Genomic DNA, 23,936 nt, shown 5'->3' with positions numbered 1-23,936 from the left:
CTCATGTAATTATTTTAAAATACTAATTAACTTTTTTCCCTTTTAGATGAATTAGATAATATGAACAGTTCAGAGAGAATCTCTTTTCTCCAAGAAAAACTACAGGAAATCAGAAAATACTACATGTCTTTGAAGTCTGAAGTTGCGACCATAGACAGGAGGAGAAAAAGATTAAAAAAGAAAGACAGAGAAGGTAATTTGATTATTATTTTTCTTTTCTCTGTTTTCAAATATATATCCTATAATTTTAGAAGATTTAGGTTTCTCACTTTTTGAATATAGTACACGTTTGTTAATTGTTTTTAGATTCCTAGTGTTTTCTTTGTTGCTATGGTTGAAGTTAGTCAACAACTGAATTAATCAGAATGAGACTCTTGAAAGAGACGGAACCATTTTACAGGATGTGTGATTTTATTAAATGTGGGGAGTTCGCAAGAGCTTACTCTGAATTTACTCTTTGCACAACATTTGCTGGCTACCTGGTAATAGGAACTATTTTATTATGTTGTTCATCAAAATAAATAGGCAGGCCCTGGCCGGTTGGCTCAGTGGTAGAGCGTCGGCCTAGCGTGCGGAGGACCCGGGTTCGATTCCCGGCCAGGGCACATAGGAGAAGCGCCCATTTGCTTCTCCACCCCTCCGCCGCGTTTTCCTCTCTGTCTCTCTCTTCCCCTCCCGCAGCCAAGGCTCCATTGGAGCAAAGATGGCCCGGACGCTGGGGATGGCTCTGTGGCCTCTGCCTCAGGCGCTAGAGTGGCTCTGGTCGCAATATGGCGACGCCCAGGATGGGCAGAGCATCGCCCCCTGGTGGGCAGAGCGTCGCCCCTGGTGGGCGTGCCGGGTGGATCCCGGTCGGGCACATGCGGGGAGTCTGTCTGACTGTCTCTCCCTGTTTCCAGCTTCAGAAAAATGAAAAATAAATAAATAAATAAATAAATAGGCATATGGCTTATCCTCAAGGAGATTATCTTCTTGGGATCTTAAGTCATTTTCTAAGGAACCACTGTATAAGATAGTTCAGGTGAACAACATTAATGTATACATACGTATGCCAGGCCTCTTCTAGGTGGTGGAAGTATGGAGATGAATGAGATCGAGACTTGGATCTCACTGATACTAATATCCAGTGGGACAGTGTGTGATGAGGGACCCAAGAGTGATATTAAAAGGAGTTGGTAGAAGGAGAGATTACTTTGGAATAATCACGGAGAGAGAGTAGTGTCTGAACCTTAACAATGTATAGGATTGCCTGACCAGGTGGTTACACAGTGGATAGATTGTCAGCCTGGGATGCTGAGGACCCAGGTTCAAAACCCTGAGGTCGCCTAGCCATGGTGCAGTGGATAGAGCGTCAGAATGGGATGTGGAGGACCCAGGTTCGAGACCCTGAGGTCGCCAGCTTCAGCATGGGCTCATCTGGCTTGAGCAAAAAGCTCACCAGCTTGGACCCAAAGTCGCTGGCTCGAGCAAGGGGTTACTCCGTCTGCTGAAGGCCCATGGTCAAGGCATACATGAGAAAGCAGTCAATGAACAACTAAGGTGTTGCAACAAAAAACTGATCATTGATGCTTCTCTCCGTTCCTGTCTCTCCCTATCTATCCCTCTCTCTGACTCTTTCTCTGTCCCTGTAACAAAACAAAACAAAACGAAAAACACCCTGAGGTCACTTTCTTGAATGTGGGATCATAGACATGACCTCATGATCACTGGCTTGAGCCCAAGGTCACTGGCTTTAGGAAGGAATCATTGACTCACCTAGAGCCTCTTGATCAAGGCATGTATGAGAGAACACTCAATGAATAGTGAAAAGTGTCACAACTGCAAGTTGATTCTTCTCATATCTCTCCCTTCCTGTCTGTCCTTATCTGTCTCTCTTTTTCCCTCTCTCACTAAAAAAAAAAAAAAAAATTGTGTAGGATTAACTTCTAGTTAAATAAACATGTTCATATTTATTCTGTCCCTAATTTTCATTAAACTAACAGTAAAGAAACTCAAAAGCTCTAGACCAACAAGGACAAGAGAATCAGGCAGCAGACTATGACAGATAAGAAGTGTCTAGAACCTGTCTTTTGTAAGCTGAGAAGCAGATAACTATTATAACTATTCTAGCAAATAAGGGAATGTTAAAACCTAAGCTTGTTTATTCTTGCAGTGGGACACAACAAGAAGCAAGCTAGTTCATACCAGTTCACCCTAGGAGACCTCAGAAGGCAGGGATATAGGATGAGGCTGAGGAATGGAGATTGGTTGAAAATGGAAGGAGAAATTGGATCCTTTGTCCCCCACTGTGCAGCAACATGTTTTTCTTTTCCACAACACTATTAGAAAATAGTAAATTAACTTATTTTGGTGGTTGAAAGGGCTCGATAGTCTTGTATCCTCCGGGACACGAGCCATAGGTGAAGGTTAAGTACTAACCCAAAAATAATGATCATGAATAAAAGCTTTTTCCAACAAAAGATCTTATCCTCTTTGCCCCCTGAAAGCTATTAACCGAGCTTATGCTCTCTTCCTGGGAGGAGATGGAAGGAATCCTCTGGAGAAACTGGACAACCTAAGAGAAATGGTGTAACATAGATAAAAACATTTGGGGGCCCTGGCCAGTTGGCTCAGTGGTAGAGCGTCGGCCTGGCGTGCAGGAGTCCTGGGTTCGATTCCCGGCCAGGGCACACAGGAGAAGCAACCATCTGCTTCTCCACCCCTCCCCCTCTCCTTCCTCTCTGTCTCTTCCCCTCCCGCAGCCAAGGCTCCATTGGAGCAAAGATGGCCCGGGCGCTGGGGATGGCTCTGTGGCCTCTGCCTCAGACGCTAGAGTGGCTCTGGTCGCAACATAGCGACGCCCCGGATGGGCAGAGCATCACCCCCTGGTGGGCGTGCCGGGTGGATCCCGGTCGGGCGCATGCTGGAGTCTGTCTGACTGTCTCTCCCTGTTTCCAGCTTCAGAAAAATACAAAAAAAAAAAAACAAAACAAAAACATTTGGGGGCTCCAGGACCAAAAAGCAAGGTCCTTGCCCATCATTATGTGTGCCGTGCCTGCCCATCACTGACAAGCTCACCGTACTTACGCACAGCTTCCATTTAGTTTTCTGTCCTGAGAGAGAGAGAGAGAGAGAGAGGGTGAGAAGCATGAACTTACAGTTTTCACTTTAGTTATGCATTGATTGCTTTTCGTACCTGCCTTGGTCAGGGCCGAACCAGTATCCCCTTGTTCAAGCCAGGGACCTTGGGCTTTTCAAGCTAGAGACTTTTGGGCTCAAACTGGCAAGCTTTGGGGTCATGTAGATGATTCCCCTGCTCAAGCCAGAGACCCTGTGCTGATGAGCCCGTATGCAGAGCTGGCAGCCTCAAGGCTTCGAACCCATCATCCCAGCATTCTGGGTCAACGCTTCATTTACTGCACCACCACTGGTCAGGCTTCAGTTAGCTTTTTAATGTCCCTTTTTTGCCTACAGAAGCCACAGATCAGATAGGAAAGCCTCTACACACAGAGAAACTGAAGTAGGAAATGAGAGTACATGATATACCATATACAGAGACCAAACTATAATTAATATCCAGAGATATGGGAAGGCTATTGCAGTGGGGTTTTTTTTTTAACTTATTTATTGATTTTTAGAGAGAGGAAGTGGGAGAGAGAGAAACATTGATTTGTTGTTTCACTTATTTATGCACTCATTGGTTGATTCTTATATGTTCCCTGATTGGAGATTGAACCGGCAACCTTGCCATGTCAGGACAAAGCCCTAACCAATTGAGCTATCTGGCCAGGGCCAAGATATAGCCATCTTGAAATAAGAATATGGTATTAATAAAATTCAGACAAGATGAATGTATTAAAAATATATCAGGAATTGTAAAATAATATAATAGAAGGGATAGACAGCAAAACTAAAGGAATCCCAGTAGAAAGTCAAAGAGACAATAGGGGAGAAGAACGAGAAGTATAGGATCGGGCCAGGAAATTCAATTTCTGAATCATCAGCTTTCTAGATAAAGTACAGAATAATCAGAAGAGGGAAATGTCATCAATGCTATATTCTAAGAAAAATTTCCAGAACTGAAAGGTATGAGATAAGACAATTTAAAGGACTCACTGTGACCTCTGTAAAGTGTGGGAGGAAATTACACCAAAACACATTATGAAATTTCAGAACCCTATGGATAAAGAGAAGATTCCAAAAGTTTACTGTATGAAGGTACATACAAGAAAACACACAACTAGGTCTCAGAACAGCATCGGGTTTCTCATGTCAGATTTCTTTTTGTTTGTTTGTTTGTTTTTGTTTTTTTGCACCTTTCTGAAGCTGGAAACAGGGAGAGACAGTCAGACAAACTCCCGCATGGGCCCGACCGGGATCCACCTGGCATGCCCACCATGGGGCGATGCTCTGCCCATCCTGGGCATCGCCATGTTGCGACTAGAGCCACTCTAGCGCCTGAGGCAGAGGCCACAGAGCCATCCCCAGCGCCCGGGCCATCTTTGCTGCAATGGAGCCTTGGCTGCGGGAGGGGAAGAGAGAGACAGAAAGGAAGGAGAGGGGGAGGGGTGGAGAAGCAGATGGGCGCTTCTGTGTGCCCTGGCCGGGAATCAAACCCGGAACTCCTGCACGCCAGGCCGACACTCTACCGCTGAGCCAACCGGCCAGGGCCTCATGTCAGATTTCTTAATGATTGCACTAGAAAGTAGACACCAAGCTACGACGATGATGTGAAATCCAGCAAACACAGTATCCCACATACGAAAACAGTAAGGAAAACCTCAAGATGATGGGGAACGGAAGCTCTGGGATGACTGTTGCACAGCAGCCCTGTAAAGCTGGAATAGGGTGGAATAGGAACGGAGGGCTTCAGGAGGGCTGTTGCTTAAAGAAAAAGAAAAAGTAAAACTAGCCGATAGGCTTGCCTGGTTCAGCAGAGTTCAGGGATGACTCACTGACAGAATGGCCTCTGTATCTGTGGTCTTGAATCGTTCTACACCCAGGCCAATAGTGGGGTTTTTTTCCTTTTTTTTTTTTTTTTTGTATTTTTCTGAAGCTGGAAATGGGGAGAGACAGTCAGACAGACTCCCGCATGCACCTGACCGGGATCCACCCGGCACGCCCACCAGGGGCGATGCTCTGCCCACCAGGGGGCGATGCTCTGCCCCTCCAGGGGTCGCTCTGCTGCGACCAGAGCCACTCTAGCGCCTGGGGCAAAGGCCAAGGAGCCATCCCCAGCGCCCGGGCCATCTTTGCTCCAATGGAGCCTTGGTTGCGGGAGGGGAAGAGAGAGACAGAGAGGAAGGAGGGGGGTGGTGGAGAAGCAAATGGGTGCTTCTCCTATGTGCCCTGGCCGGGAATCGAACCCAGGTCCCCCGCACGCCAGGCCGACGCTCTACTGCTGAGCCAACCGGCCAGGGCCCAGGCCAATAGTGTTTTAATTCCTGTAAATACGATGGAGCAAATAAAAAGGGTTATGTTTGAGAGAAAAGAGGTATGATTTCTGTGTTTGTCTTTTCTTTAAATACTGTTAATAGCAAGAAGTCTTAACAAAACTTTTAATCACAAAATGAAAAAGGGCAAATTAACAAATAGAAATTTCTTCAGAGAACCCTCAACTGTTTTGACTTTCCTAAAGGTGATACACGTACAGACCACCAGAAAGATTCTTTGAGCCTGACCAGCAGTGGTGCAGTGGATAGAGTGTCAGACTGGGATGCAGAGGACCCAGGTTTGAGCACGGGCTAATCCAGCTTGAGCATGGGGTTGCTGGCTTGAGCGTGGAATCATAGACATGACCCCATGGTCGCTGGCTTGAGCCAGGGTCACTTACTCTGCTGTAGCTCCAGTCAAAGCACATATGAGAAAGCAATCAATGAGCATGAACAGGTGGTGGCGCAGTGGATAGAGCGTCGTACTGGGATGTGGAGGACCCAGGTTCTGGACTCCAAGGTCGTCAGCTTGAGCACAGGCTCATCTGGTTTGAGCAAGACTCACCAGGTTGGACCCAAGGTCACTGGCTCGAGCAAGGGGTCACTCGGTCTGCTGTAGCCCCACGGTCAAGGCACATATGAGAAAGCAATCAATGAACAACTAAGGTGCCACAGTGAAGACTTACTTGATGCTTCTCATCTCTCCTTTCCTGTCTGTCTGTTCCTATCTGTCCCTGTCTCTGTTGCAAAAAAAAAAAAAAATGCTTTGATTAGAGAGTCTCCTTCGCTTTTCTGTTCTTTTTTGTAATGCGAAATGAGTTATTAAAGTGAGACTTTTATCATACATACTAGAGTCTGTAGTAATGAGTAAATGTCATATTGGTACTTAACACCCTGAGAGAGATGCTTAAAAATGAAAACTTGAAATAGGAAAACTGGGCAAAATTAGAAGAAAACAAGTGAGCTTTGCAAAGAAAGAAAAGAACTAAAAAATGGCAAAGCACCTAATGCTTAGTCAGCGATCTTTAATCCATGTTATGTCCTGGAGTGATAGTACAGTCACTGAGGACTACTTTCTTTTTTTTATTTTTTTTTATTTATTTAATTTTGTTTTGTATTTTTCCGAAGCTAGAAATGGGGAGAGACAGTCAGACAGACTCCCGCATGCGCCCGACCGGGATCCACCCGGCACGCCCACCAGGGGGTGATGCTCTGCCCCTCCGGCGCATCACTCTGCTGCGACCAGAGCCACTCTAGCGCCTGGGGCAGAGGCCAAGGAGCCATCCCCAGCGCCTGGGCCATCTTTGCTCCAATGGAGCCTCGCCTGCGGGAGGGGAAGAGAGAGACAGAAGAGGAAGGAGAGGGGGAGGGGTGGAGAAGCAGATGGGCGCTTCTCCTATGTGCCCTGGCCGGGAATCGAACCCGGGACTCCTGCACGCCAGGCCTACGCTCTACCACTGAGCCAACCGGCCAGGGCTGAGGACTACTTTCTAATCACTCACCGACACCTCCATCCCAGTCCCCATGATTCTAATACCTGACCTAGAAAACTACTGGGGCTGATAGCAATGCCGTGGCCATCAGGTGTATTGGGACAGGATAAAGACAGGAAGCCAGTAGCTGATTACAGGAAATTCTCTGGGATAAGGAAATTCTCTTAGGTCCTATAACCCAGAAATAAAAACAGAAATCTGCTATAGTGAGACTTTATCTCTGGTTGATCTTGTTTCTGATTTGGGGAAAGGTGAGTTCCTTCCAGGGATCTTTTGAGTAGAGGCTTAAAAGTTTATGTCTCTTTAGTCTTTAAATTTTATGATGCATTTTTGGAACTGTGTTACTTTACTAACCAGAGACTGATTCTACTCATATGAGCCAAACAGAATTTTTGCTGACAGTTTGTTATTCCTCCATGCAGCATTTAAGAAGACTGTAACTGAAGCCACTTGCCAGTGGCTGGATACTTCTACATGAAAGTTTGAGTCTAATGCAATTGTTTTGATTCCACAGTGTCTCATGCAGGAGCCTCCATGTCATCTGCTTCGTCAGACACTGGAATGAGTCCCTCATCATCATCTCCTCCACAAAATGTACTTGCTGTAGAATGCAGGTGATATTCGTTTTCTCTGCCTTCCCAGCAGTTTGCTGCCATGGACATAAATCCCCAGTCCCTGAAATACAACCACAGAAAGCACTCAACTGGTTTGACATTGCTAAGTCTATCCTGTCCACTCTTCCAAGCCGGATTGTATCTATTCCCTTTCTTTTCTTATTTCTGTCGCAAAAATAATAAGCTGATTCATAACTGAAGGTTAGGCAGCCTAACACATTTGTCATACTTTTTCCTACTTAATTTTTTTTTGTTTCATTTTTTGTGAAGATAGAAAAAGGGCACTTAGCAAATTTGAATTTGTATAATAAAGCTTTCAGGTGTTACAGAAATCATAGACAAGCAAGTGCACATGATAAACATCAAAATACTATCCACCCGAATAGTTACTTCTGCACTTTCACTAAGCTGTATTTGAACACTTGGTGAGTAGGGGGTTTATGTTGTATGTTGTTTTTAATTATTATTGTCGTTGGGTTTTTTTATTTTTTATTTTTGTGGAAGCACTTGCTATTTAGAACTGCCAAAGTATATGTTCACAGTGTGCCCAGGCTTAAAGGTGTAAATGGGACAAAATAAATTGTGAAAGGAAGTGTAGTTGACTGAAAACTACAGTTGTAATAAGTCTTCCACTTTTTATAGTATTTTTGAGCACACAATTATGCAAATATTTTAATGTTTATTAATGTTTACAGTGGAATTGTGAATAAGTTTTCAGTGGACTATCTTATCCCTTGACAAAAATATTTTGTCTTTTTTCTATGTAATTTCAGAGTTTTTATTTTGTTACAAAAAGACAAAAATGAAATATATAACAACAATGAAGTTATTTAACAAGATTTCTAAAGCTGAAAATTTTGTGTAAAATAAGGTATTATCTTGCAACTTGTTAAATATATTTATTCAGACATTGGATGTTGTATTTTTATGTATTTTTTAAAATATTAATAAAATTGAAAAAAATAAAATTCTAGGTTAATTCACTCTTTGGATGACAATAGCTCTCAGCTGTCCCTTTTACAGGAGGTTGCATCCAGCAGCTTTGCCTGTATTGAAGGGGGCCTGTCTCAGTCTTCAAACAGTATAGAACCATAAGTGGGCATCTGGATCATTGAAGTATGTCCTCCTCTATGAACTTTGGCAGTCCTAGTATTTAAACTGTTTTGAGGATCAAATTTTTGGTTGCCCTTAAGATGCTTTGTCACAGTTTTTATGTTTGCTGTACTGCCGAATAAATTTATATCTCCCAAAGTTGAGATGCAACAACTAAGTAAAGCAATTATGTATGCTATGTCTGTGAATTGTTCCACAGACTGATACATTTTGTAAATAATTCTTCCAAGATCATGTATTTAAAGCAGTTTTGCCATATACATTATGTAAAAAAGTGATTTTTTAAAATCGGTTTTTAAATCCATGTTTGTACATTGAAAGGGGTTTTTTTTAAACCTCCTTTTCTGTGTTTAATATGCTGTAGAGTAATAACCTAGATGCTCTAGACTGTATATCAGGATCTGATTGACAAGAACAAAGTCAGAGCCAAACACTAGTGATGGCATAGCATTGCTAAAATCATTGTTTCTTCATTTCATTTTACCACATTGTGAACTTGTGATTCAGATTCCTTCCATTTTCACAAAGAATTAAAAACAAAAAAGTACTCTTGTAAAATGCACTTCTCTGTCTTTTCTTTGCAAAGCAGAAATATTTCAATGTAAAATAATAATGGAGCTCAGTGGGCAGTATTAATAAAGGCCATGAAACATAGGCTTTATATATTTAGTTTTCATTTAAGTGTTTTTTTCCTAAGTGCCAGTAACCTACAGATGGAAAGTCAGACTTCACAAAACAGAGCATATTCAATATATTCTTCAGTTTTCACAATAAAATATTTCTAATTATAAAAATGAAAAAGGTGTGTCTTTCAAATCTAGTTGTAACTCAGGCAAATTTAGATTCACACATTAGATATTTTAATGACTACTTTGAATAGCAATTCAGTACATCTGAGATAACTAGTTATCAGTTTGACTATTGTCCTTTCTAATTGATATAAATCTGGTAATAAAGGATTGGGACCTTGTTACAGAGAGCAAAATAATATCTTCACTGAATGGGTATATGGACACAAAATCCTTTTATCAGGGGCTAGAAAGGCTTATGAAAGTAGGTGAATATTGACTAGGTATTAAATTCAAATATTGGGCATATTTTGAGTTTAGCTAAAATTTGGATAGGTCTTGCATGTGACTAAGAAAGGAAAATTATAAAGACATTCTTTAATATCTAAAATAGAAGGTGCTATCTATTAAAATTTGAGTTATTTGAAGATTATGGAGATTTTTATTTTAGTATTCCATTGTGCATTTTTACTGTTTGTGTTAAATTTTTAGTTTTCTGGTCCTTCACTAAGAAAGATGTTTGTACCTATGTTAGCACATACATACTATTTCTTCTATGAAATTGCTTTAAACTATGGAAATCTATATGAATTAAACTATTAATTTGCTTATATACTATTCTTGTAAACGCTGTAATTTAACATAGCTGTGTAAACATTGTGAAAGCATTTGAAGCTATGTTCAACCACACATAAAAATTATTACCAGAATTCATCATCAACAGTTTATTGCCTTCTATGTGCCAGGTCCAGGTATTGTGCTGAGGCCCAGGAGCAACAACAGTGAACAAGACAAAAAAGTCCCTATGTTTTCATAGAATGTATAATCCAATGAGGTAGATGTAATTCTTAAGTGCAGGTGTGATAAGTATGTAAGTTTGGCATGCCATGCAATAATGACGCAGGGCCCAAGTTTGAAGGCAGAGGTGGTCTGGAAGGATTTGCAGAGAAAACTGTAAAACTGAGCCCAATCACGGTTCTGAATTGGCTAAGCAAGTGGGAGGAAAGAGGTTATACAGAGTAAAGTGCTCCAAGCACATGAAGGAAGGAAAAGTGTTGGAATAAACCATGACAAGAATAGACCTGAGGCAAAAGCCAGGTCAAGCAAACTATTCAGGCATTGCCCAATCCTTGCACCTGTACACCTCTGCTTTTTGCTCCCTCTGTTCCTCCCTCAACTCTGATCCTTATTTGTCCAGAGCTATCTCAGCAGCTACTTTTCCACGAAGCTTTTGCTGACTTACCATCACCAGAATATCACCCTCTGTTATGCTCATAGCATTTTCAATCTCTTATTTTCCTTGATAACTTACCTTGAAATATTTTTACTTACACGTGTCTTTCTACCCTACTAGAGGTTTATTTCCTAATGTACTCCTTAGTCACAGTTGTATCCCAGTAAGTACCTGGTCCAGCATCTAACACATAGCAAAAAGATCAAAAACTGTGTTTACTTATGTTGAGAAAAATTACTTTTGAATTACAATTGTTCCTTTTTTACTAGTGATCTCTATATTCAAAGCCAAACTTTTAAAAGTTGTTATTGGGGTTCTTTTCACAAAGATCTGAATATACACGTCAGCAAAGAAGATACGCTGATGGCAGGTAAGCACTTATAATCGTTGTTCATCAAGAGAATGAGAAGACAAGCCATAAACTGCAAAACAATATTTGTAAAAGACATCTGATAACTGTATTTTAGTCTGTCTGGGCTGCTTTATAAAAATACTCAAGGAGATTTATAAACACATTTCCCATCATTCTGGAGGCAAGGAAGTCTCAGATCAAGGTGCCATGTTCAGGTAAGGGTCTTCGTGATGGAAGGGGTTAGGGAGTTCTGCGGAGCCTCTTATAAAGGGCACTAATCTCAATCATGAGGGCTCCACCCTCATGACCCAATCATCTCCCAAATGCCCCACCTCCTCATACCATCATTAGGGATTAAGATTTCAACAGAGGAATTGGGGCTGGGAGAAACAAACATTCAGACCACAGCAGACTGTTGTTATCCAAAATAAACGGGGGGGGGGGGGGCTTAAACAATAAGAAATTAATCCAATTTAAAAATGGGCCAAAGACATTAAAAGATACTTCAAGAAGATATACGGATGGCAAATAAGCATATGAAAAGATGGTCACCATCATGTCTTCAGGGAAATGTAAATTGAAACACACCACTACATACAATTAGAATGCAAAAATTCAAAACACTGGCAATACCCAATGCTGATGAGAATGTGAAACAAGAACTCTCATTGCTGGTGGGAATGCAAAAATGGTACAGCCAATTTAAAGACAGAATGTCTATTTCTTTGCAAATTGAACATACTCTAGCCATATGATCCAGCAATCAATCACAATCCTTGTATGTGTGTATGAATTAAAATTTTAAAGTCAACACAAAAGCCTGCACACGTTTATAGCAGCTTTATTCATAATTACCAAAACGTGAAAGCAAGATGTCCCTTCAGTGGGTGAATGAATAAACTGGCACATCCAGACAATGAGAAACTATTAAGCACTAACAGAAATAAGCTATCAAGCCACGAAAAGGCATAAAGGAACTTTAAATGCATATTACTAAGTGAAAGAAGCCAATCTGAAAAAACTACATATGGTGTGATTCCAAGTATACAACATTCTGGAAAAGGCAAAGTTATGGAGACAGTAAAAAGGTCAGGGGGTTGGGAGATGGTGGGATTGAGAAGATGTAGCACAGAGTAAAACTACACTGTGGAATACTATAATGATGGATACGTGTAATTATACATTTGTCAAAACTATTATATATTTGAACAACATGAAGAGTGAACCCTAATGTAAACTATAGACTTTGGGTGATAATGATGTGTGAACGTAAGTTCGTCGATTATAAGAAATGTGCCACTCTAGGATATTGGTGGTAGGGGAGGTTTTACGTGTATAGAATCAGAGCGTATATGTATATCCTCTGTACTTGCCACTCAACTTTGCTGCACATCTAAAATTTCTCTAAAAAAGTAAAGTTTGTTTTTTAAAAGGTGTTTAATATCATTAGGCATTGGGAAAGTACAAGATAAAATCGCAGTGAGAATCTACTACATGCCTACTAAAATGCTAAAATTAGGAAGTGACCATAACAAGTGTTGGCAACAATATAGAGAAACTGGAACTAGGAATGCAAAATGGTGAAACCATTTTGGAAGAATGTTTGACAGTTCCTTTACTTTAAGATGTTACTTAAGAGAATAGAAAAGATGTGTCCATATGTATACAAATGTTTATAGCAGCTGTGTTAGTAATAGCCAAAAACTGGAAACAATTCAAATGTCTGTCAACAGATGCATGGTTAAACACACTAGTATATCCATAAAATGAAACAAAACAGTATGGACAAATCTCAAAATAATTATGCTGAGTGAGAGAAGCTAGACAATAAGAGTACATATTGTGTGATTCCATTTATACAATAATCTGGGGAGGGAGAAGCGAACTAATCAGTAGTGACAGAAATTGGGGGGTGGGGTGGGAGGAGTGTGGAAGGGTGGAAGAAGAGATTAAAAGGAGGCCCAAGGAAACTTGTGGGATTATGAATATGATTATTATCTTAATTTTAGGGATGGTTTTAGGGATGTATATATATATGTCAAAATATCAAATTGTACATTCTAGAAATGTACAATTTATGGTATATCAATTATACCTCAAAGCTGTTTAAAAGAAAGAGAGCTATTATCAGCATAAAACTATGCTTGGGGGACAAATGTTAATGCTATCGCAATTTTGAAAATGACCCAAGTTTTTTAGGAATTCTGACCACCAAATTAGCAAAAGTGGTATCTATACATAAGAAGAAAAACTTATATTTGCCATAGAAACTTACGTTAAACTTTTTCAATTACTTTCCAATATGGTCTCTTTGGCAATTTCAACTTGGGTTATCTGTTTATTTCTAATTGCTGGGTTTGCTCTGGGACCTTTAGCTGTCAGATGACAACACATCCCAGGATGGGGAGTAGGGCTCGTGTTCAGGAGCTCAGTGGGCAGTGCTGTGCACTAGGAGATGAACAAAGTTGTCAATTAACTTGAATTTGCAGGTGAGGGAACAGAAGCCTAAGAAAGACCCAGTTCCCCAGCTAACCAGATTGCATATATGTATATTGTGATTTGCCTGATTGGGTGTAGTAGGCACAGGGACAGGGTGTGTTTAAGTAAATGGGGTTCAGAATTTGAATTGTGACAGACCTGGCTTCGAACAGAAAGAGCACTGTTACTGGGCTGCGGTGAGATGTTCTCCCACAGGCTCTAGGACCCTCGGTTTCCTATGTCCTCCAGCAGCCCTGCGCCCTGGAAACCCCGAGGCCGGGATGGGCGCCGCGGCGACGCCTCCTGCTGGTCCGCCGGGCTCCCCACGTTCGCCGGCCCGCGCTCAACGCTCGGCCTGCGGGACGCCGCTGCCGGATGCCCTGCGTCCACAGCCTCCTCAGCCTCCTGGCGGCCCTGGCGGCCTGTGGCGCCGTCGCTTTCCTGGGCTACTGTGTTTACTTTGACTGGAAGCGGCATGGAGACCCCACGTTCAAGCGCCGCCTGCGGGACAGTGAGTGCGACGGCGGCGGCGACGGCGGCGGAGGCGCGGCCGGGGGGGCGGGGCGAGGCGGAGGTGCGGCCGGGGGGGCGGGGCGGGGCGAAGGTGCGGCCTGGGGGCGTGGCGAGGCGGTGGCGCGACCGGGGAGGGCGGGACGAGGGCGGAGGCGCGGCGGGGGAGGGCGGGGCGAGGCGGAAGTGCGGCCGGGGAGGGCGGGACGAGGGCGGAGGCGCGGCGGGGGAGGGCGGGGCGGGGCGGAGGCGCGGCCAGGGGGCGGGGCGGGGCGGAGGTGCGGCCGGGGGGCGCGGCGAGGTGGTGGCGCGGCGGGGGAGGGCGGGGCGGGGCGGAGGCGCGGCCAGGGGGCGGGGCGGGGGCGGTGCCCGCCGGGCGAGGTGGGAGCTGGCCCCCGACCCGCACTTGTGGCGCTGTGTTTGCAGAAAGGAGAGCCCAGCGGCGGAAGGCTGAGGGACACGGCGCCCAGGTGAAGAGCTTTAGCGACGCCGAGGGGGCGTTCCGGGCAGTAACCTCCTCCTGGCCGGGCGCGGGTCCCTGGCTGGCTCCTGAGCTGGCACTTCGGAGCCCACGTTGAGTTCAGGCTCAGGCAGGAAGGACGGTTTGGGGTTATGAAAAGGCAGCTATTCGGGAAACGTTGGGAGACTGCAGAGGAGACCCTGCCCTGCTGGAGCCGCAGCCGCACCGGACACAGAGATACCCAGGCCCGGCGGTGGCCGGTGGCAGTGCTCCGACCGCCCGCTGCCCGGAGGTGCCTTTTTTCTATATCGTTCAGAAGCAGAATACACGCTTCTTTTCTCCAATACGGAATTTGATTGTCTTTTTAATTTTAATTTTATTCATTTTAGAGAGAGGAGACAGAGAGAGAGAACGGGGGAGGAGCAGAAAGTATCAACTCCCATATGTGCCTGACTAGGCAAGCCGGGGTTTTGAACCGGCGACCTCAGCATTCCAGGTCGACACTTGACCCATTGAGCCACAAAAGTACACATCACAGTCATTTTGGTTGGCCTATGCTGCTGAGAGTTCTTTGGTTCCTCTATGAAACTTCAGAAGAAATTGTCTTAACTTTCATATTCAGTTGATTAGTCAACGCCTACTAGAGAGCCTGCTGAGCTTGAGGTACCTTTCTAGCAACGGCAGAGGTTAGCAACAGGAAATAAGTTAGCCCCCATGAAATACGAGTTCAGAGGAGGGGCAGGATCATTTTCGGGCATAATTTATCATGGGCAGTGGTTCTGCTTACCTATTGCTGCTTTAAGCATAGTGGCTTAAAACAGTCTTGTTTGCTCCTGCATTTGCAATTTGAGCAGGGCCAGGTGGGGATAGCACCCATCTGCCTCACCCATCTTCAGGCAGGTTGATGCAGGGCTAGGTGCAGGGTCCTCTGAAGTCTCACGTCCCTCACACCTCAGTTGATGCTGGCTGTCCATTTAGCTGGCACTGTTGGCCAGAACATCTACACAGCCCCTCTCTGTGCCATGGCCTTCCCCCCAGTGTGTGGTGGCTAGCTCCTAAGGGATGTGTGTGTGTGTGTGTGTGTGTGTGTGTGTGTGTGTGTGTCTACATGCCCACCATTGACGCCTTGCTCAGTTTTTTTTCCCCTCTTGTCTGATTTTTATTCTGGGATATAAAGCTCTTAATGTTGACATACAATTTTATATAGTTGACATACATATATAGTTGACATACAATTTTCAGTTGTAAAACATAGTGAGATTTCACATTTATACACCTTACAAAGTGATCACCACAAAGTCCACTATCCATCTGTCACTGTATGAAGTTATTGTGATTTTATTGACTGTATTCTCTATGCTGTACTTTACATTCCTGTGACTTTTTTATACACTGTAAGTGTGTACCTCTTATTAATCTTCACTGCTCAGTTTTAAGGGAAGAGGAAATAGACTCCAGTTCTTGATATGCAGTGGGAGGCAAGGTTCCGGAGTGCAGGTGGGATTGGGAATATCACTGTGGCTGTTTTCCTTCACAGAGGACTTTGGAAGACAGGTAGCATAAAACCGAACCTGGAAGAATGTGTTAAATGGGGATCCTGGTTGCAGGGGAGACAACATTCAGGACAGAGTGAACTGACACTTGTACTTAAAGGTGCCAAGTGGGGGGACTTCCAGGGCTATTCAGTAAAAGTTTGATAGGAGTCGCAGTGCAGGGTCTTGGGAAGTAAGAAAGTTGAGCTAAGTAGTGGTCACATTAAGGAGGTTAAGGAATTCAAATTTAGTGGGGGAATTACTGAAGATTTCTGTTTTTTTGTTTTGTATGTTTTTAAGAAGAAAAAAACATTTTAGGTTAGATCGATGAGGCAGGCATGTGCTAGACGGACTGGAGAAATGGAGAAGCTATTGCAGCAGTACAAGTGGGAGGTAATAGAAGTCCTAGGCTGCAGGGTGTCAGTGGTTAACTGATGATGAGGGATGTGAAATAAATTGTCCAGGAAGAATAAGTAGATAAGTCATGCTGATGGATTACAGGGTCAGATTGAGGCCGGACTCAGATTTCTGGGGTTTCAGGATGGAATCAGAGAATAAAGCTATAATTGACATAGTTTAGGAAGCAAGACAGGGAGTGTCCAAAGAGCTGCTGCCCTGAGAGCTGAGATGCTTTCCCTGACCTCTGTGACCAGCTGAGCCTGGTGCAGCGCCACATCCCTCTCGCATTGCTCTTATCCACAGGACAGTTACGCGTTTTGTGTGATTATTTGGTTAACGCTTCTAGTTTTTAGACTAAGCTCCAGCAGGGCAGACATTGTCTGTTTTACTCTCCAGTTCCTAGAACAATGTCTGATACATTGTAGGTGCCCAGTAAATATGTGTTGATTATTGTTGTTTATTGTTGGTAGCTTGTGCCATGGTACAAACTTCGAAATTCCAATATTAAAGGAGTGTTGTAGCCAGAGTTAGCTGAATGGTAGTGGTGTCACTTTGTGGAGGGCTTTGAATGCCAAACTGGAAAATTTGGATATTTTTCTGATGGTGACTTTATTTCAGAGAATAGATGCGATTTTTTTTTTTTTTTTTTTTTTTTTAGGATGGGGTAGAGGAAGGATTTTAGTTATTTTAAATGAAGAGGCAAAAGCAGGATTTTTCAAGCGCTCTTTTATATAATCCTCATGACAACTCTATTTTAAAATTTCGTACATGAATAAACTAAGGCACTTTGTCGCTTTCCCACCTCTTATAGGGTCTCTCTTCCTACTCACCCTCTGGCCCTTTTAGTTCGCCTAAGTATAGTCCATGGACCATCTGCAATAGATATTCCTGGGACATTTGTTAAAATAGAGGTTATTTGACCCGAGGACCAGACAGTTGTGATTTAGGGGGTCAGGGGTAGGCCAGGGGTTATGGAGGCAGTGACTCTCAGACTGTAGAATTTACAAGAATTACTAGAGGAGCAAGTTAAAATGCAGATCCCTGCAACCTGCTCCTAGAGATCGATTCAGTAGGTCTGGGTGCAGCCAAGAAACGGCCGTTGTAACAGCTCCATCAGCTGGTTCTCTGTGAAACACAGCCCTCAGGTTGTTTGCTGTTCCCTCCTCTCCCTGGAAGCTCCTTCCCTTCTTAGATGGATTCCTCTGGGTTCCAAATTTCACGTACTTGCCAAACTGTTGCCTAGGTGCCCTATTGGCATCTCAGTGTGTTTAGAAGCCAGTTCATCATCTCATCCCTTGCCACTACTCTTCCTTGGCTTACTTATGGTGCTGTTGGTATCGCTGGCCTCCCTGCTATGACCCTGAACCCTTTCTTGCTTTAAAATCAACCTCATCCTCCACAATCAGTCCCCAGTTCTTATTTTCTATGCTCTAATCTCAGATCCTATTCTTTTCCTATTTCCATTGCCTCCACACTACTTCAGGCTTTTATCCAGGCTGTTGAAGTAGTTTCCTAATTTGTCTCCCTACCCAGTCTGATACAGTCTTCTAAGCAGCTCTGAATATGTAACTCTTTGCAGTAGCTCCCTATTCTGTGATGAAAGACCAACGCCTCCTTCGCTTGGCACCATGGCCTTCTATAGGTGCCTTCTATTATTTTCCTATGAGTTGGAAATAAAAAATTTAAATTTATTTATTTTAGAGAGAAGAGAGAGAAGAGGGGAGGGGAGGGGAGGAGCAGGAAGCATCAACTTCCACGTATGCCCTGACCGGGCAAGCCAGGGTTTTGAACAGGCAACCTCAGCGTTCCAGGTCAGCACTTGATCCACTGCGCCACCACAGGTCAGGCGAGGGCTGGAAATAATATATATGAAGTACCTAGTCCGTAGTTCACTGTCAGTAATTGGCAATTATCATGGTTGCAATACACTATTCACCCTCTCACAATCCAGCTAAAGACCACTTGATTTTTCTCCCCTGCAATTTTGCATTGCCTGTACTCCTTCTTCATCAGACTCTCACTGAGCTTCTCCACATCTCAAATGCTGTCTTTTCTAAGAAACCTACCTTGATTCCCAACCAGATGTCATGTCTCTGTACATTGAACCCAGAGGACATTGCACTTACTATTTATTTATTTATTTATTTATTTTTGTGACAGACAGAGAGGGACAGATAGGGACAGGCACTTTAGTTGTTCAGTAATTACTTCCTCATATGTGCCTTGGCCAGGGGGCTACAGCAAAGCGAGTGACCCCTTGCTCAAGCCAGCGACCTTGCACTCAAGCCAGAGACCATGGGGTCACGTCTATGATCCCACATTCAAGCCAGCGACCCCATGCTCAAGCTTGTAAGCCCGCGCTCAAGCTGGCAACCTCGGGGTTTCGAACCTGGGTCCTCCGCATCCCAGTTCAACACTGTATTCACTGTGCCACTGCCTGGTGAGGCACATTACACTCATTCTTAATGTGTTATCAATCTTAAGCACACTTGTCCTTTTTCTTGGTCGTCTCTGGGTTCCTTAGAGATGGGCACAGAGGTCTTGGTCTCCTTCCCCTTCCATCTCTTCCTAGAGTGGCTTGCTCTTTAATGCTCATTAAATACTTGTTGGATGAAACTTTTGGTTGTTACTGATCATTTACATGTTTGCTGATAAAAGGTAAAATATAGCCCCTTCCCCAGGCTCATTCCATTTTAAAAAGAGAATTCTTGAAAAATAAACAAAAGCCCTCTGGATACAATAGACTGAAACTGAAGTGACTGGCAGTGGAGTTGATATGTTTGTTTAGGGGTTGCTCATTCTACCTTTAAAGACCAGTCCTGGGCATGGTACCAATGATGTGGCATCCTGTGACCCTGGTCACCTTCACGAACCAGGCTGCAGCACCTCATGGTAGCTTTCTCAACACCTACTGTACTGCCATCTCCCCAGCAGGCTGTTTGCCAAGTCAACAAGCAATGTTAATATCCCAGGCAAGAAAAGAGTTTTGCAATACACAAAGCAACCTTTGTTATAGTTAATTACATTAGGATTTCTGATATGCACACTGAGTGCATATGTAAGCTGAGTAAAATAAGAATGAGTTATTACAGGCATCTAAACCTAACCTGAATATGCCATGTATTTTTTTTTATCACCTGAAATGTAACTCCATTTTAAGAAATTGGTTTAAATGTTAGAAAGAACAACTGCATTTGTCATACTTTGGATTTAGAAACTGGGTTCAAGATGTGCATTTTAAAATAAAAACTAAACAATTTTGATTAATAACTATATTCCTTACATTCATTACTCACTGCTAAATATTTCATGAATTTTAGTCGTGGGATCCAGCAAGGAATGAAAAATTGCAAGAACTTTTTCTGCAAGAGATACAAATGGGAGAACTTTGGTTATCTAGAGGTAAGAACACAAACCATTCTTATTTAGGAAGTTATTTATGTTCATTTATTGATCGGTATCTGTATGTCAAATAACTTAGCTAGGTGTGTTCACCCCCGTGCTTCAGTTTAAAGAAAAGCTGTCCCAGCATTTTCCTTCCATCACACTGTCCAGCTGCACTGTTTGGCAGTCAGTGTTCCAGTTTATGTTGTGCTCTTGGAAGTGCCGATGGAGAAGCAAAGCCAAATAAATGCAAGAACACCTCATCTATTGTCAGGTCACATTCTAAGAAAATGAATTTTCCAAATGACTACTTGTATAAATCAAAACATTAAACTTTTTTACAGCTTTGTAAACATTTTCTTGCCTTCTTAGACTATTCTTTTTTTTTTCCCCCCTGAAGTTGGAAACGGGGAGGCAGTCAGACTCCCGCATGCTCCCGACAGGGATCCACCCGGCATGCCCACCAGGGGGCGATGCTCTGCCCATCTGGGGCGTTGCTCTGCTGCAACCAGAGCTATTCTAGCGCCTGAGGCAGAGGCCATAGAGCCATCCTCAGTGCCCAGTCCAACTTTGCTCCAATGGAGCCTTGGTTGTAGGAGGGGAAGAGAGAGACAGAGAGGAAGGAGAGGGGGAGGGGTGGAGAAGCAGATGGGCACTTCTGTGTGCCCTGGCCGGGAATCGAACCCGGGACTCCTGCACGCCAGGCCGGCGCTCTACCACTGAGCAAAGCGTCCAGGGCCCCTTCTTAAACTATTCTTTTTTTTTATTTTTTATTATTCATTTTAGAGAGGAGGGGGGGGGAGAGAGAGAGAGAGAGAGAGAGAGAAAGAGAGAGAAGGGGGGAGGAGCTGGAAGCATCAACTCCCATATGTGCCTTGACCAGGCAAGCCCAGAGTTTCGAACGGCGACCTCAGCATTTCCAGGTTGATGCTTTATCCACTGCGCCACCACAGGTCAGGCTCTTAGACTATTCTTAATAAAATTCTCATTTTTGATGATAAAATCATTATGAATGGCCATTCTTATCCTGTCTAATGTAGTGATGCCTATTGGGACTACTTTGTACTTAATAACTGTGACTTGTGTATTTTGTGTGTGTGTGTGTGTTTTAAAGATTTTATCTATTCACTTTAGAGAGGGGAGAAAGAGTAGGTGGGGAGGAGCAGGAAGCATCAACCCACCTGTATGAGCCTTGACTAGGCAAGCCCGGAGTTTCAAACCTGTGACCTCAGCATTCCAGGTTGATGCTTTATCCACTGCGCCACCACAGGTCAGGCTGTGACCTGTATTTTGAATTATAATTTCTCCCCACCCAATTCCAGATAGATTTGAGAAAAAATACAATATTGTCAGAGGAAATGATGGTAGATGTTTTTGTGTTGCAATAGCTCCATCAACTGGAGAACAGGCACTATTATATCTTTTTCTTTAAAGGTCTCAATACATTCCAAGTATTATTTTGATTTGATGTATCCTTTTCATAGAGCTGTAATTTTATTCATTTAAAAAATAAACCTTATTGTGAAATACTTCACCTAAGAAATAGCTTCTTAAAATGCTTAAGAAGTTCCTAAAAACTCAGTAATGAAAATTTTTTACGTTGAAAATGTAAAATCAGGTGTCTGTAGACATAAAACCTTAAATCTTAAAACCTGTACATATCAACAAGGCTTTCCTTATCCATATATCTGTTAGGTCGTGCCCTGCTCATAGTTTTTAAGCTTACTACAAGTCTCTGGGAAGCATTTTATCTGTCCATTATGCACTTTTCATACGATCTTGTATTTCAACCACCAAATGAAAAATTCATTTCAGTCAATAAGAATCTAATATTATACTTAACTACAGAGAAAAATATTTTATTTCCTAACTAGTAATATTAAATGTTAAAATCTCAACTTCTTTTAGAGCATAACACTGAAAGAGGCAGCACTGTAGTTTCAGGGTTCAGAAAATTAGGTTCCGTTACTGATTCTGGCAGCAATTAGCTTTGAAACCTTAAATTATTCCACTGATCTTTGCCCCAGTGCTTCAAAACAAGGAAGTGAGACTACGTGATTCCATGCTCTAACTTAAACAGCAATTCTGATTAATTTCTACTCTTCACAAATTTTTATTCTTACTTTCTAGCCAGTCATCCTAAAACTCATTTTAAAACATAGAAAGTTCATAAATCTTATCTTCCTCTGGTTATATAATTCATGCTACCCTAAATCTTGTTTCAACTGACAGTAGAACCAACTTCTTTATTATTTATATATTTTTAGAGAGGGGACAGAGAGAGAGAAGGGGGAGCAGGAAGCATCAACTCCCATATGTGCCTTGAACCAGTGACCCCAGCATTCCAGGTCGACACTTGATCCAGAGCCACCACAGGTCAGGCTAGAATCAATTTTTAGTGTCATATTGCCCTGGCCAGATAGCTTACTTGGTTAGAGCATTGTCCCAATGCACTGGTTCAGGCACAGATTGATGTTTATGTTTCTCTCTCAAATCAATAAATTAAAAAAAAATCATTTAGCCAGAAAAATAGATGTTTCACCTACAATTTCATGTCACACATATAAAGGTAACCTATTTCGTATCAATTAACAGCAGAACACCACCTTTAAAAAAACCTCAATACCCACCCACCTCCTGCCTACCCAAATTGGTAGAATATGTCCATTTCCAAAGCAAGAACGCACTTCTCAACAGTAAGAGCACACTTCCTGTAATTCGGTCATAAAGGTACCCATATTTCAACTTACCCACACTGAATCTAACTGGCAGCTTAACTCCCCCTGCCCCACACACTTACCACCATACAAGACTTATTTCCATTGCCTTTATCTTGATATGCTTTTCAAGTTTTAATGCTTGGTGCTTTCATGGTAATTTGTATCATGTATATATTGATGAACATTAAAATTTGCCTGAATTTATTGATCTGTTTTAGGAGAACACAGAATGGGGGTTGAACATCTCAGCAATGCCCTTTTAGTGTGTGGGCAACCACGGGAACTTCTGAAGGTTTTTAAACACACACTTCCTCCCCAGGTATTTGAGATGCTGTTACACACAATTCCCCTTATTTGCCAGGTGAGCACATATTTAATTATCACTGTGAAATGAACATAACAACCATATTGGGCTTGAGTACATAGAAATAGCAAAGGATGTGTGTGAATGGCTCAAAGTTTTAAACGAGTCAAGTCTCTGAATTTTTTATTGCCTTTCTTGCTTTAAGGTGAAAAAAGCCAATTCTTTCGTGTTCCTTTGACTATAATGTATATTTTGTTGAGTATGATACATGTTTCATTTGTTTTAAAGACAGCATTGTTGATATTTTTGTCTTTGTACTTTCAAAGACACCAGTCACTGACTATAATGTCAACAGAAGCCTTTAAGTTAAATGGTATTATTATTTAAATAGTATTATTTAAAATGGATTAAAATTAGATGTAACATAGAAAACAGTAAATTATCAAAGCAGAACAATACTGCTTTCCATTAGTATGACAAAACATAGATATCACTTTGGTAAATTTAAACATAAAGGCTAATTAGTGTTTCCTTAAATACAACTTGAGATTGGTATCAAATGAAATCCATTCGTAAGCTAATTTGTTAACAGGTTATTAGTCTATATACATTTACCAAACTCCTTGGTATGCTTATGCATCAACTAGAATTTCCTAATAATGTTTGGATTTATTTTAGGATTCATTTAGCCATAAGACACTAGTTTAACTTTTGTTCACTTTTTATTACACTGATCACGTCACCACTGAGAATACTGTTTTGTTGGTCTGACTCAGTCATTCATGTTAGACTCTCCGCTTTTAAACAAAGCAGACTCCTCTAGAGAATAACAGTCAACTCTTAAACATTCTAGTCTCAGATGGGTTGTTTCCTGAAGATTTACGAAAATGCAGCTAGAATGTGTGACGCCCACCCTGACACAAGGGAGGCAAGGAAAGGATTGTGCATAGAAGTGATTAGCAAGTAACTATTTTATGTCTTTGCCAGCAATTTGAGGCAGACATGAATGAACAGGAATACTTGGAGGATGATCGCGATTGAAAACCACTTCAACGTATCCAGTCCTCAGAATACCATGGTACCATATAGCATGAACAACTGCTCAGTGATATTTCCATTTATTTTACTTTTAGTAATAAATTTT

The 23,936-nt window shown here is 42.5% G+C and overlaps 2 protein-coding genes across 4 annotated transcripts in view; both read left to right on the top strand.

Moving 5' to 3' along the window:
• ARID4A (AT-rich interaction domain 4A) overlaps positions 1 to 7,679 on the top strand; it is a 62,933-nt gene extending 55,254 nt beyond the window's left edge. For all 3 annotated transcript variants that reach the window (XM_066388489.1, XM_066388487.1, XM_066388488.1), the window contains exons 23-24: positions 47 to 193; positions 7,419 to 7,679. In XM_066388489.1, the coding sequence (XP_066244586.1) occupies positions 47 to 193; positions 7,419 to 7,522 (251 nt within the window). In that variant the 3' untranslated portion in view covers positions 7,523 to 7,679. The remainder of the gene's footprint in view (positions 1 to 46; positions 194 to 7,418) is intronic.
• Positions 7,680 to 13,858: 6,179 nt separating this feature from the next.
• Positions 13,859 to 23,894, top strand: TOMM20L (translocase of outer mitochondrial membrane 20 like). The gene is made up of 5 exons (XM_066342768.1): positions 13,859 to 13,994; positions 14,420 to 14,463; positions 19,705 to 19,786; positions 22,707 to 22,849; positions 23,780 to 23,894. Exons 1-5 carry the CDS (start codon positions 13,859 to 13,861, stop codon positions 23,831 to 23,833), a joined length of 459 nt encoding a protein of 152 aa, XP_066198865.1. The 3' UTR covers positions 23,834 to 23,894.
• Positions 23,895 to 23,936: the final 42 nt, after the last annotated feature.

The sequence above is a fragment of the Saccopteryx leptura genome, chromosome 6 (genome assembly GCF_036850995.1).
Source record: "Saccopteryx leptura isolate mSacLep1 chromosome 6, mSacLep1_pri_phased_curated, whole genome shotgun sequence".
Lineage (NCBI taxonomy): Eukaryota > Metazoa > Chordata > Mammalia > Chiroptera > Emballonuridae > Saccopteryx > Saccopteryx leptura.
Note: the sequence above shows the minus strand (reverse complement) of the source record. Positions and strands in the feature narration are given on the sequence as shown.